General features: G+C 35.2%; 2 protein-coding genes across 6 annotated transcripts; both read right to left on the bottom strand.

Moving 5' to 3' along the window:
- Positions 1-802: 802 nt before the first annotated feature.
- On the bottom strand, positions 803-6,201 carry LOC133697402 (GDSL esterase/lipase CPRD49-like). Of its 4 annotated transcripts, none has more exons than XM_062119913.1 (9): positions 5,888-6,201; positions 5,156-5,236; positions 4,491-4,895; positions 4,195-4,333; positions 3,654-3,731; positions 3,346-3,486; positions 2,874-2,950; positions 2,637-2,786; positions 803-1,203 (listed from the first exon to the last, which is right to left on the bottom strand). In XM_062119913.1, exons 4-9 carry the CDS (start codon positions 4,249-4,251, stop codon positions 990-992), a joined length of 717 nt encoding a protein of 238 aa, XP_061975897.1. In that variant the 5' UTR covers positions 4,252-4,333; positions 4,491-4,895; positions 5,156-5,236; positions 5,888-6,201; the 3' UTR covers positions 803-989. The 4 variants fall into 4 exon arrangements, with proteins under 4 accessions (XP_061975897.1, XP_061975898.1, XP_061975899.1 ...); XM_062119914.1 differs by having other exon boundaries at positions 4,195-4,322; XM_062119915.1 differs by lacking the exons at positions 4,491-4,895; positions 5,156-5,236; positions 5,888-6,201 and having other exon boundaries at positions 4,195-4,469.
- A 949-nt stretch (positions 6,202-7,150) lies between these two features.
- LOC133697401 (elongator complex protein 4) lies at positions 7,151-11,448 on the bottom strand. Of its 2 annotated transcripts, none has more exons than XM_062119911.1 (9): positions 11,271-11,448; positions 10,735-10,888; positions 10,390-10,616; positions 10,192-10,267; positions 9,429-9,585; positions 8,771-8,849; positions 8,360-8,519; positions 8,192-8,283; positions 7,151-7,728 (listed from the first exon to the last, which is right to left on the bottom strand). In XM_062119911.1, the coding sequence occupies exons 2-9, from the start codon at positions 10,865-10,867 to the stop codon at positions 7,561-7,563; spliced, it is 1,092 nt and encodes a 363-aa protein (XP_061975895.1). In that variant the 5' UTR covers positions 10,868-10,888; positions 11,271-11,448; the 3' UTR covers positions 7,151-7,560. The 2 variants fall into 2 exon arrangements, with proteins under 2 accessions (XP_061975895.1, XP_061975894.1); XM_062119910.1 differs by having other exon boundaries at positions 10,735-10,893; positions 11,271-11,447.
- Between the last annotated feature and the right edge of the window lie 2,782 nt (positions 11,449-14,230).

Below are 14,230 nucleotides of genomic sequence, written 5' to 3'. Positions count from 1 at the left end.
GTTTGCTATGGTTATTGAAGCCATTACTGTTATTATAATGCCTTGGAAATTAAAAAATAATAAAATAGTATTTAGGACGTAATAAATGTAAATATTTATTAATTTGCAGTCGTTTATAAATTACCTTTTATTATTTAAGTAATATCTTTTTTATCCTTTAGAGTGACGATTGTTTTATAATAAAATTATATTTAATTATTCGTAACCATCATTATTATAAAGTAATTAGTTAAAATACAAAAAGATAAAATAATTTTCTTTAAAATTCATCTTATGTATCTATTTAACAGCTCAAATGATTTACAGGATGATTAATTAAGTTTATTGAGTAATAAAATAAGTTGTTATGTTATAAAATAAGTTATTATGTTATAATAAATAAGAATGTTTAATAGTTTATAATTTGAATACGTGAATATTATAGTGCCTTAAAGCGATCATACCAAGTTAAGGTAATATGTATTATTATAGTTTTAAAATTTAGCCCGGCTTAATAAATTAACCAAAACTTAACTGACTCAAATCTAAAACTGGATCAAATTGATGAAAAAAAATACAAGTCATGACCTGATATAACCTAATTGACCCGGTAAAACCCAGTTACAACACATTGACTTTTATTTTTTTTATTAAACAGATACTGTTTTGAACTTTTTTTAAAAAATAAATATTGATCTAGTCAAAACTTGAAATCTAAACCTTAGATCAAACCGGATTTAAAAACTACGAGCATCACCAATTCTATCCTTCAGATTAATTAGGATTTTGGATAGGATTATATGTTGCTACCAGAACCTATGGCTATACAAGGAACAATTCGATTAAAAATAAATGGAGTTCAACATCAGTTGACAAGAGGGAGCTGTGCTATAATTATCTCACTCTAGGCTAATTATTTTTTGCACGGGCTCTGGTAGGAGAAGCTTGTTTTCTTCGATTTGTAGTTGCGGCTCTGGCATTTAAAAGAGGAGTGAAGATAGCTTTGCAAACTAGTCCCACTGAACCTCCCTGTGAAAAGTCCACTCAGAGGGGTTTAGAGTTCGTTTCCCATCAGCAGTAACAAGATAGTAAGGTGAATCCTCTGAAAATTCAGTGGGCATGGACTTCCAATGAAGAGATGGAACCCACTCAGCTTCCCTCAGCACCTTCAAGATCTCCTCCACAACTATTTTGCTTCCCTCTGCAGATAAATGAACGCCATCTCTGGAAAAAAGTGAAGGGAAGAACTTTAAAATTGAAGGTCGAAATGTATGTTACTTTCAATTTAAGTCAACCACTGACATTCAGTTCACATTTTTTATGATTGTTGTCGTAGTAAAAGGAGAAGACAACACGGCAATCTTGAATCATTCGGATACATACTTCCCCAATGGAACCTAACATTAGCCAGTAAAAATTGTGACAGAGGAAACATCTAGTGATTTACGAGCTGAATTAACCAACACAGCCTGCCTGCCGTGGAGATTGAAGGAGAGACAGCATATATGCATCGTAGATTAATTAATCCACGTAGACCTGAGTCCACAGAGCAGATTCTGGGTTGTGCACAAAGAAAGACAAATGCTAAAAATACAACTAAACTGTAAAAATACCCCTGAATTATTGATCGTTTTGTTTGACACCCCTATCATTCTTTTTTTCTTTTGATTTTAATTTATGAACTGGGAAGTGTTTGGATTAGGATCACCGTTCACCGCCAAAACTCCACTGTTCCAACCACCAAATCAACCACCAGAATGACTATTTCAAACTCCCAAACAAAATTTCAATATCAAAAACCATTTTTAAAACCAAATCAAAAAAACTTTGAACCCTTATAAAACTTGAATTTGGTGATGGTTGGGTTTAATATTTGCATGTATGAACTTGCATCAACTGAAACTTTCATTTGATGGTGGTCTGGTCTCGCTGCCAGTAGTAGTCGGAACCTAACAGGAGGGGGTGCTTAAAATCAAAGGAAAAAACTATAGGGGTTCTCAATAAGCAGTTCAGGGGGTCTTGACATGTTTTAGCGCAAAAAAGACCATCTGATATAGCAGCATAAACTAACCCACCAAAGCTGGCTAATGATATCTTTCTATCATGGGAAAGAAAACACATTGATGGCCTAACTTATCATGGCAATGCAAAAACTGAAAGGGGGGATCATCCATCTGGTTTTTGCAGATTAAATAAGAAAGGAGTCTCTAAATTGCACAAGTATGAAAAGTAAAAATGCATATCTGCAACCCATGAGTTCGGGTTGAGTTCGTATAGTCAAATGATACCATACCCTACTGCAATTCTGTGCAGACAAGTAATTGAAATTTCAGCTTGATGTCTTTACACTTATCCTAAGATAAGAGCAATTATCCTTATAACCACAAAAATCAACAATCAAAAGAGTTTTATCCAAATAAAAAAAAAAGCAAACTACCAATGGTTTGAAAGCTTTTCTACCTGCACGTACAAAATTAAGAGAAAAGGAAACTAAGTCTTATCAATAATTGCGTGTAAGAAAAATACCTTCACATCTAAGTATCATGCAGAAAATGCAGACATGATGATACACGAGGGAGACCACAAAAAAATACATAAGACAACATACACTTGTGAACCTCGATCATGTTTGCAAAAGCAAGATACAGAAAACTTACGTAAAGCAAGCTTTTGTCCAATCATCTCTTTTTTGAAAGGCAGAGAAAAGATCAACAACCTCCACGCCCATTTCCTGGCATAGTTTTATGCAAGCATTGGAATAATTTTGGCACAACTCATTTGTTCGTATCAATTCACTGAAAATTCCACTGAATTTAGAAAAACATGTGGTTCAGAATTTCTATGATCAGAAAGAGAGAAGAAAAAAAGAAGATAGAAGTGATGTATCAGAGCACCTTAAGCCTGAACCAACTCTGGTCTCATCAACAGGAGGACAACTCAGAAAAATGATGCGTGTTGTATCTGAAAGGCTCTGATTTTCAAATATATTGCGTTAGAATAGACATCAAACCTCATTCTCTGAAGAGCTCAGGGTCAGAATACAAGATATACAAGATGAAAGAAAATTGAACATAGTCCAGCAATCAGGAATTGAATAGAAAAAAGTACTCGAGCTTTTGAAGGCATTCAAGAGCAGTATAAGAACAACATTTTCCATCTGAATCCTGATCGCAACCATAAAAACCTCCCAGTTTTTTGTTCCCCTCAAAAACTAAGTTTACCATAATTCTTATCTAACGACTCAAGGAGAAAGATTGTTTTAATTTCCTTACATCTAATTAGGGTTGTTTCATTCATATTACGGATGTGCATCAACCATGATCTATTTGTGTAGTGAGATTGTATATTTAAGAATCAGGAGAAGACCTTGAGATGAATTGCAATCTTTCTCATGTTCTCGATGTATTCATTAAGTGGTACATGAGGGCCCAGGCCAGACGAGTGAGGCCCCATCGAATCATTACCACCAAAATAAACTATCACCAGAGATGGTTGCACAGGAGCTTCCTACAATACATGAAAAATAATCAATGTCACTAGCACAGAGACGCGTTTCCTCAAATAGATCTTACAGTGAGCCCATTTAAAATGATGAAACTTTCACTAGCTTCCTCTGTAATGATCAGTTTTCATGTGTGATCTGCTCCTAAAAAATTAGCACATTGATATAATACCTTTGGAAAAACTTGATCGAGAACCTGGATAGCACGCCGCGAGTTCCATCCATAGTACCCTCGCAACAATATGTCTGCCTGCAACACAATAAGATTAACCTAATCAGACGCCGAGAATGGCAATTTGATTCACTTGACGGCCAAAACAGTGACATAAATATCAACTAGGGCAAATCTTTTCACTTCAATCTCTATGTAATTTAGAAACAAGTCGAGCAACATTTAAAAGAGCATGTTAAATCAAGAGAGTAATAAATACTTTGCGAGAGTAGATATCGGAGAGGACGGAACCCCAACCGCCATGGCTGAAGCAGAGTTGTACAATGGACGATCCAAAGAAAACGAATTGCGGTCTACTCGGTCCCACCATTTTCTCTCTCGTGAAAGATCTGTTTTTCGTTTTCTTTTTTCTTTGAACACAAAACTCTTTTTTCGCTCTCTCTCTGCTTGGCTGTGGGTACTTTAAAAATGGTAGCGGCTCGACACTACATTATCAGCGAAGGAGGGAGGATAGAGAAAAGCGTGAGAATCGAGGACTTACGGCTTTTATTGCCCAATTGCCTGAACCCTCCTCATTAAAAGAGGTGTACAGGTCCATCACGTACTTGTTCCGAAACAGTGGCAAGTGTCTCTCTCTTCATTGATTTCTTCCCTCCAATTTTGCGAGCTCTGTTCATTCCCTTCCCCACAAATTAAAACACGAAATATAAAATAACCCTATACGATATTTCCACTGAAATAATTACCTGTCTTTGTAAAGAAAACAGCAGTAATAAACAAGAAATAAATAAAAAATATCTTTATTGAGAAATAAAAAGAATATTAAAAACTTCATACCTTTACTGTCAAAATAAAATCATTGATGATGCGTTCATGATGATAGGATTTTCATCGATGAATCCCAGACTAAATTCTTGTATTAATTACCTACCCACGAAAACTTACAACTACATAATATATATTATATAGTTGCTGTTTACTATAAAATGGCAAAAGGCGAGTATATTCCCACCTCCTCGCGAGAAATTAGACGAGAAACATTTATGTGCGCCGAAGAAGTAACGGGTGTGAATAGCCCAGCACCAAACAACACCAACCGTACCATTTATGTCTTCCCCATTAATGAAATGCAATGGTTGCTACTGCAACTTGGACAGCCCACCATCCCCACCACGATGCCCATCCGGATGTTGACTCTACTTGCCCTGGGCAAACTTTCACTAATTTCATCAACCAACCCATCTGCACATGCAATCCATGGAAATTTCAATTAACAATAGCTCTTCAAGACCATGAACAGCCACTTCTAAACAGATAGAAGAAAGGGATGCCTGCACGCTTGAAAAGGAAAAAAAATGCACGTCTCATATAAAACCAAATTTCGAGTGCACATGGTCATTTATCATGCATAATTAATAAGCTGGATCTCCGAAAGTGATCTTAGTATCAAATACATGAACAAATATCTGAACAAGTATATGGTTAACCATCCACTATGCTACCTGTAAGCAAAAAAGAAGGGAAAACCCTATGTAGGGTATTCACAATCAATTCCACAGTGGGACGATCTGCAGTGGCAGTACCTGTCATGAACAATGTGCTGATAAAATTAAATAGAGGATAAATGACAAACCCCACAAGTTATTTCCTGCATGTACGTATATGAAAATTTAATTCCACCAAACACGTACAAAACTTGTTTTCAGTTAAAGGGACAGTAATGAATACCCTCACAGACAACTTTTGGCCATAATGCTTAAGGAAGCAGACTGAAAGCACACCGGCTGCCCAGGGCGTTGTTACCCAGGCTTAATATATACTCCACCATTTTCAAAACACAGTTTTTGAAGTTTTCCAGTGGACCTTGAGTGAACTACATGTTTAACTTTCTCCCCCTCAACACTTCCTCCGGACAACCAGCGAGTATTCAAAACCCATCAACAAAACAAAATACAGACACCATTATAAATTCACCTCAACAATTCTCAATATTCAACACATAAATGTTTCACAAATTTATAATTTCCTAAGATATCTAAAAAATGCTCATGTATATCACTGCTTATAATATTTACAATTATAAATTATCCAAACAAAAGCTTCACCGATCACAAATATAAAAAGTCTAGCGCTAAGTGCAAAATCTAAGCCAAAATTGAGAATTTAAAGAGTGAATCGTGTTTCTGTGGATCGGCGATGAAGGAAAGAGAATTTTAGTTTGAAGTCATACATACCAAAGGCAATAGAGGGGGTTTGGGCAGTGATGGTGTCGAGATAGAGGCGGACAGGAACGGCGGTGCAGAGCTTCAGAGCAGTCTCTGGATCCTCGGAAGAGGCCACGCTGGCTGCCACCGCGAGCTTCCCTCGGGTGCGCCACAAGGATCTCGTGGCCATACTCCCTAAGTTTTCGCAGGTTCGAGAGAAAATGGAATTACTAATTAATAGAACACAAGGTCCCGGCAACCAACGAGTACACTCATGGTACAGCTAGATAAAAATGTAAAAAAAAGAAGAAGCTAAACAAGCCCCCTCTTACGGTCACCTGAACAGAATCTTAACCATTGACTGGCAACTTCGGAAATATCCTCCTCCATTTTTTTTGTTTCCTTCAAACTAACAAAATTAGACAGGTCACCTGAACTTGTAATAAAACCACTAATTATGTTTTATTTTATATTTTTAATCAACTTGATTATCATATTTTATTAATAAAATATGTTTCTAATATGTGAAAAAATGCTAAATTCTGGATAGAATTCAGTAAAGAGAGACTGAGCACTTCGTAGCCCAAAACACAAGATCACCGATGCATGTTCCAGAAAAGCCGTTAACTAGTATCACATAAAAAGGTATATTTTGCTTTGGTGGCAAAAGAGTTTTTCATCGAAGTTCCATGATAATACAAGGAAGGGTACGTGTACAGAAAAAAAGAAAAGATGACGCTGTAAACTTTGCCATAAGCAATTATGACCGGCACAAGCAGCAAAGGGTTTTAGCTTATTCTATGATATTGTTCCCGCTTCTGTTCTTTATCTAACTATAAAAATTAAAATAAAAAATAAAAACCCCTTTTTAGTTAACTAAATATTTTTTATTTTTTACATTGAACCTATATTTATAATTGCTTCAAATCTTGATTTTATTTTTTTAACAAAGGGTTTTAATTAAACATATTTTTAAAACCATGATTAAAAATATATTTTTTTAAATTTATTCTTTAAAATCACACACAGTTAGATTGATATGTTCACGTTCAGTTTTCATTTTATAGATGAACAAAAACAGAGTAACCTCTCCAAACTCGCGAAGGTGTGAAAGCATGCAACTGCGTAACTAGAATTAGCTTGTTCTATAACCAAGTATCGTTAAATACCGTAGAAATATCTATTTGAATTCGGACTGTTCGACCGTCATTAATCATATTAAAAGAAAAAAAAACAAGTTATACTGCAATATAACTGCTCGCGGTTAGATAGCTCCACCAAAACAAAAAAAGGTTAGCTAATCGACAAGCTATGATGTCAACTTGTCAAGCAATTTCTCGTATTCTCCAACGTCCTATGAATCGCTCTGTTTTGAAATACAAACCAAACCAGTACTAATAACACAAACAAAGCTACAAGATCAATTTACAGTTGTTCTGTCATTGCCAACATTTTGGATAATTCAATCAGCAAAACAGATCATTGAAATCCGAAGGAGATAATCAGAAGAGACTGACCCACTTTCTTGCATTCAAGGCTCGTTTACTGTTCAAGACAGTGGATTCGATGATTGTACTGCTAAGTAGACAAGAGAACCCTCGAGTGTTCTGCCTCCAACGACCAACAATTTTTCTGTTTCATTCCTGGTCAACTCTCAGTGTTGCTTTGACAAGCACTTGCCAGTTGGTCTACATGCAATGCCGCTAAAAATCAAGGGCACCGCTTCTGGAGGACCCAGAACAGCCACCAGATGTGCCATATGAAGTCCCACTTGAACCATCAATGGGGGCTTGATTTAGACATTCTAAAACTAAAAACCGTCGCTTATGCAATTTTATTGAGAATGTCGTTGCCTCAAGAATCATGGGAACCTGTGGAAAATTTGAAACAGCAGAACTGTGTAACCCTGAAGTCATGATGATAAACAAAATGGTACAAGGTCTTTGGAAAGACCTGAGTTCCCAGTCAGAACAAAAAACTGCAAATTTGAGATGCTATTCTATAAGGAACTTTCGAGGGAAGAAAAGATGGTTCTGAAATAATATGCATGGCAGGTAAACATAGCACATTCAATCGAACCTGCATATTTAGGTGAAAAATAGTATATATGGCGATGTTTTAATAGGAATTAAACTATTTCAAGGCCAACGATTGAATCCAACATGCCTTAAGCTCGACATGTCATAGGGTTAGGTGAATAGGACACCTCTCTTAATGTGTATCTGCGCATGCAATCGTGCATGCATGTCTACTTGCTTATTTTGGAAGCCCATGCATGGCTAAGTAGAGAATACACGTGGCATATGATTACAGCAAAGTACCCTGATTTTGTACCTGAGTATTGATACGTGCTATTTTGTGCACATTAAGGAAGCCAACCATGTCTTGGTAACCAGTTAGGAGTTTTCCCAATTCCTTGTCCTCATCTGGGAAAAAGCACTTGTTCAGAAGTTTTGAAAGCTAAAATAAACACCACAAAAGCACATGTGAATATCAATAAACCTGGGATTGCTTTGACAGACAGTAACACATCTGCCATGTGCTGCCATCTTTTACAGAAGGATGGCGAAAGAAGGGAAGATGGAAATGTAATAATAGCAACTGCATTTGCAGACCGTAGCATGCTTTTGAGAGATCTAATGAAGGAAAGCATCTCCCAGTCCTGCAATGTAACATTTGTTAACAAAAGTCCTGTACGAATCACAAAAATGAATCGTAATGGGTTTCAATATAAAAAGAAGATAAATGGCAATCAAGATTCTTTGACTAGTTAAAAGAGGCCAAGGAAAAGATTTTTACAATTTAGAAAACCTTACCAAAGAGGAAAGGCACTGGAACAGTCTAAATTAATGCAAATCATAAACCAAAGTTGTGAGGAGATAGGGTTCAAGTGCAAATGTATTTGCCACTGACCATTTTGGAAAGTTCACATTGTGGAGCACATAATGACTGAATAGCAATACGACCCATGCAAGAAAAGCTTCCATCATTTCTGGAGAAAATAACCAGCAGATGGTAAGAATAATGTGTGAAAAACTAGAAAAGTAGCTAAATCAACAAGAAACCCAAAACAGATAGTCAAAGATCAATTCTATAGCAGTCCAGATACTATCATCCAAACAAGCCTAAAAACAGGAAATAGCTTGAGAAGCTTTCCAATCTCTTTGAGGAGAAATAAGCAAAGGAAATATAACAAATAAATGAAGAAAAATGAAATTAATTATCATGCCAAAGCTGTTTTAACACACACACACACATAAGCACAAGCATGTATGGTCTTTTCCAATTCTATTTGCAGAGAAATGTGTATGATGAAGTTTAACAATAAATGAAGAAACATGAAACAAAATTAGCAGCATGCTAAACTATTTCACATAGAACTATTTCTTAAAACGCACCCACACATCTGGATAGACAAGCTTATGTGATCATGCAAACATTTATAATGTCACCACTCAAGATGGTTCAGCTATCAAGATATCTTGCAGACCTTGTTCAGATGTTTGACATTTTGTTAAAACCCAAAATGTATTTGCCTAAGATATCTGATTAAGGAAGCATACAGCATTACCTTGGAAATTGAGCTAAAAATGTGGCACAACGGTCATGAAGAGTGGCCAGGTTAGGAGAATCTTTGATGCTGACACAGTCTACACGCTGCCCACTGTAAAAATGCTTCTCCAATGGTTTCCGCAAGTCAAAATCATTGCAAAACTCTTGATTACTATCTGCAATATAACTATGTAAGGATGCCAGACTTATCTCCATTCATTCCCACCACTGAACAGACATGATATTTACTAAAAGACTCTCAAACAGAAGCTGAATGCAAGATCAAATTAAATAACTCGTCATCTGAGGTCAATCATTCAATAACAGCTTCATATCTAGAGTCCTTATTGGATCAGCATGGCAAGGACAACAAAGTTGCACCCTTTTTTTACGATGTCATATTTTGTCTTTATACCTGACCTAAATGTTCAATTTCTCCATTATTGTGTTCATAATCAATTCTTTTGAATCCATGAAAGTGTAAGAGACGCTTTAAATATACATGTATTGCACCTGTTGTTTACCCTTTAAGCATTATTGCATAAATACCTGGAACTGCTGATAACAAAAAATAACGGTACCCTTTTTATCAAAGCTATGAAGTGCAGGCTAGTGAATTTGCACGCTCAGAAAACATGTTTATTCTGGACAGGCTTGCTTGAAAATTATTCCAAGTGATCAACTTCTGACAATTTATCTCATAACATCAATTCTATGCAAAGATGAAAATCATGATTAGTGTATTAAATCTACAAAAGAAATGGCTAGCCCAAAAAGCTCACCTTTATGATCATCAATATTTTGCTGATTTTCACTGAAATACTTTTTATACTGCCAAGCAATTCTCAGTCCCTTTTCCTGCAATCAGTTAGATATGCGGTACAAACTCACGTCACCCAAACAAAAAAGAAAAAATCAAACAAATACAGAAAAACGAAATAAAAACTGCATGGTAGAAATCAGTATGAAAACGAGAGCACCTGTTCTGTATCATGTTTACGGGATTTATCATCTTTAGATGATGAGGGGCAAGGCAAAGTACCCAAAAACCCTCTAGGGTCTGTAGCTGGACTGGCATAAAGAAGAGGTTGGTTTTGAACAAGTCCTTGAGACATGAAATTCCTCAATAACAGCATGTGATGAGGAGCTTCCGCATCTTCCATTATCATAACTAAGCTTCCCAAAGGAAACCCACCACCCAGTATCTCTACATCAGATAAAAGAAAGAAAAACTCAAAACAATATCAATTCATTTGATTGTTGTTAACCGAACCCTGCCTCCAGTAAGTGCAAGAAACTAGAGAAAAGTAATGTAGAGAGGTTACTGTCAAGGTCAGGTATCCCAGATGAAACAAAGAATGTGCCATTAGGACCGCACTTTATTCCAGGCAACTGAAGAGCAGACACAGCTGGTATATTGCGAGAGAAGCTGCTTATTCGGGTCTTAGTCGCCGCCATTGCAAGCGTCACCGAGTTAAGCTTCCCTAAACAGAAAAGCACAATGCAGCTCTATTAGGATTACAATGCTGGCATTTCTTTTACAAGCCATGAACAGTTGGTAACAGAACCAAGAACAATAACAATTAATAATAATTGACATGCGCTTTTCATCGAACAACTGGAGTGCATCACAAAGAGTTTCATAAGTCAGCAAATTCCAATTAAACTGCCCAAGAAAGGATAGCTCAAAGTCCGAGAATTGTGGTTTTTTGAACAGCTGGTGTAGTTTTATAGCTGGTAAAATCTATGCATTAAAAAAAAAGACTAAAAAGAAACAGCGAAAACTAAAGCGAAACAGAGAAGTGTACTAAACAGCGCAAGACAACAGTAATGAAACCAGATCATAGTGCAACTTTCTTACTTCTTTCCCTGTCTTTCTGAGCAACCAAACAGAGGCTTCCTATTGCGTGCGTTCAACGCTTCACCTCGACTTGGCTATCTCGACGTGCCGAGTTCGCTGTATACAAGCAGTCTTTTCCTTCTTCAAATTCTTTCGGCCTTCGGCGAGCCGTTTTTCTATTGGCATCTGAACTCTGATTATTTATTAAACCTGACCCGGGGTTCACCGGGTCAATCCAATAAATTTTAAAAAATATATTTAGAATTTTAATATTTTATATTAAAAAATTAAAAACTAGTTTATATACATGCAAATTATATATAATTATCTCATATATAAAAGTTAAAAAAAAATACAATACTTTTATATATATATAATCTCATCGAACTTATATCGAGTCATTTAAATTTTAAATTAACTTGATAAATTATTTAAATTTAACCTGGTCAATTATAAGATCAGATTTTACCTATTTACAAAATGGCTAAGACCCCTCGTCACCCGGATCTTGGGTAAACTCGCGGGTTTCATATACAATGATGACCGCATTGCGCAAAAATACTATTGAAGCTAGGCCCGTGTTAAAATTATTTTTCAAGTAAAATGGGCTTTTTATGATGGGCCATGAGAACCAAATCATACAACATGAGGTTCTTTTTTCGGGTTTTGAATTTTGTGTATTTTGAACCAGATTTGAAGCCCATGTCCTAGGATATGAAAGTTCTGGTGAAGAATTTAGATTATCTTCAAACATTACGCAGGATTTTGTGCTGGCGAAAAACCATATGGAATCCTATTTAGGACCCAGATTAAAAATATGGTTCTCTTCACGGCATGCCATCGTCAGTGTATTTCGTTTAATAGTAAAATAAGAATAACTAGATCACGGATTGTGTAAATGTAAATCAGAAAATCGAGGGCAAAAATCAACAAAGCAAAAATGAGCATCACGGATCGTCCCGGTCCATGCCTTCATGCACATGAGAGAGTCATAATTCCTCCTTTTCAAATAGGTCTCATCATCGGCATGACTCGGAAGGGAGTCGGTAACCTTATTATTTGTTAAACAGTTCTGCTCGCAAGTGCAGCGAGATGCGCCCCTCAATCAAACATGATAAATATTTTTTAAAAAAAATTGATGAAATAAATAAATAAATAGTAGATAATGGGTGTGAAATGGGAAAAAAAAATTAATATTCATACAAAACCACTATTTTTGACATCTCTTGCATTGACAGAATAATTGATTGAAAGATAATTTGATTATATATATTAAAAAAAATATCTTCAATAAAATTGATAATAAAACTATTATTAAGTGATTTCAAAATATAAAAACTCGAAAAGAATAATATTTATAATGTAATTTATTTTATTTTAAAAATAATTTTAAATTAATTTTACTTGATATAAATTAACATATATGTTCTGAATTAATTTCTAATACATGTCTATATAATATAATATTTATTAATAATTTATCTTCTTATTTAAAAAACTCTTGCTACGTCACTAATCGTATTCATCTGTCCCAATTTCTCCTAGCTTGGTGCACGCGGCAGGGGTCACATTTTTCTTTTCTTTCTTTCCTGTTTTAGTGTTTTGTGACGAAGGTGCCACACTTTATTTTTAGTGTTTTTTTTTCCCCTGCAGAGGCATATATACTTCTGTTTTGGTTCTGAAAATAATCCCATCTTTTTTCCTGTTACGTGGCGCATAAGAACTTGAATAGCTTAAAGAACAATCCAAATGGCCCTAAAAACGATCATTCCCCCCCTCCTTGGAAGCTTCCTTGCAATTTCTTATCCTGTGACAAATGTGAAATATCGTTGGCGTATTCTATTTGTTTCTTGTAAATGGTTCCTTATTTTTGTTGTAATGAATAGTTTGTTCCAAAAGACTGCTTAATCAAGCAGGGTAAGGGTGTATTTGGTTTAGTTTTTATGGTTGAGATTGTGGTTAGGTACAATTCAATTATGCACAAAATTCAACTACAAAAACTAATATTTCTTGTTTTTTGTAGTTTTTTAGTGGGTCTGACATCCAAACCTCAACCTCCACCTCTAACACAAACACCCTCTAAGAAGGAAACTTGCACACCACTAAGCTGCCGCTGAAGCCAAACTTGCAGCTTGAAAAGTAAGTATCGATCGAGTATATGATTTCTCTACATGCTGGTATTTGAATTTAATATTTTATTTGTTTTTTTGTTTTAAAAACATTTTAAAAAAATATTTTTACTTTTTTCTTTACTTTAAAATAATATTTTGTAATTGTTTCATATTATTTTGATATTTTAATATTAAAAATAATTATTTTTTAAAAAATAATTATTACTATATTTTTAAAAACCCGACTGGCCGGCCAGAGTCTCGTATAATAATTTGGTGCTTTGGTGAGAAAAAAAGACTGCTATCCTCGAGGAATTTGGTCCCGTTATGTAGGTAAATAAATCATTGACTCGGATCGGTGAATTTAACAAATTAATTATAAAAACAGTGGTCATGAATGAGCCTATAACGCCACCCACCCAACTGTTAGGATTTAAAATACTGCAAATTTTCCTTGCAATTTTGTAAATCTCTTTCACTCTCCATTGGTAATGGTCGCTTCTGACAAGGAAACATGACGACTTACACGTAAGCCTCGTGAACCATGCTTGTAAAATGGCTGCTCTAGAAATCTAGAACTGGTCACGGCATATGCAAGATTTGACTCGTAACCCCGCTAAGGCGGCTCCAGATGCATGTAGCCATATGGTTCTTACTCGACTGCCTTGCATGATATCTTCACGAGAAAATCGAGTATAATTAAACTGGTCAACTTTTAAATTTTTATTTTAGAGTTTATCAATTTAAATTTTATAAAATTTAAATTCATTAAAAATTTATATTATTATTAATTTTAAAATTCATAGAATTAATTAAAATACAAATAAAGTAGTTTAAACATCCATATTAATCTAAAAAAAATATGTATAT

Source organism: Populus nigra, chromosome 6, assembly GCF_951802175.1.
Source record: "Populus nigra chromosome 6, ddPopNigr1.1, whole genome shotgun sequence".
In the NCBI taxonomy this organism is placed as follows: Eukaryota; Viridiplantae; Streptophyta; class Magnoliopsida; order Malpighiales; family Salicaceae; genus Populus; species Populus nigra.
Note: the sequence above shows the minus strand (reverse complement) of the source record. Positions and strands in the feature narration are given on the sequence as shown.

What these genes read in the sequence shown, in the direction of transcription:
- LOC133697402 (XM_062119912.1), bottom strand. Translation starts at nt 4,023, where the DNA reads ATGGTGGGACCGAGTAGACCGCAATTCGTTTTCTTTGGATCGTCCATT. An exon ending in AGATTGCAATTCATCTCAAG is followed by an intron (nt 2,951 to 3,345) that starts GTCTTCTCCTGA and finishes TTTGAAAATCAG; the next exon opens with AGCCTTTCAGATACAACACG. An exon ending in AGAGTTGGTTCAGGCTTAAG is followed by an intron (nt 2,787 to 2,873) that starts GTGCTCTGATAC and finishes TTCTAAATTCAG; the next exon opens with TGGAATTTTCAGTGAATTGA.
- LOC133697401 (XM_062119911.1), bottom strand. Translation starts at nt 10,867, where the DNA reads ATGGCGGCGACTAAGACCCGAATAAGCAGCTTCTCTCGCAATATACCA. An exon ending in TGGGATACCTGACCTTGACA is followed by an intron (nt 10,617 to 10,734) that starts GTAACCTCTCTA and finishes TATCTGATGTAG; the next exon opens with AGATACTGGGTGGTGGGTTT. An exon ending in GTAAACATGATACAGAACAG is followed by an intron (nt 10,268 to 10,389) that starts GTGCTCTCGTTT and finishes AACTGATTGCAG; the next exon opens with GAAAAGGGACTGAGAATTGC.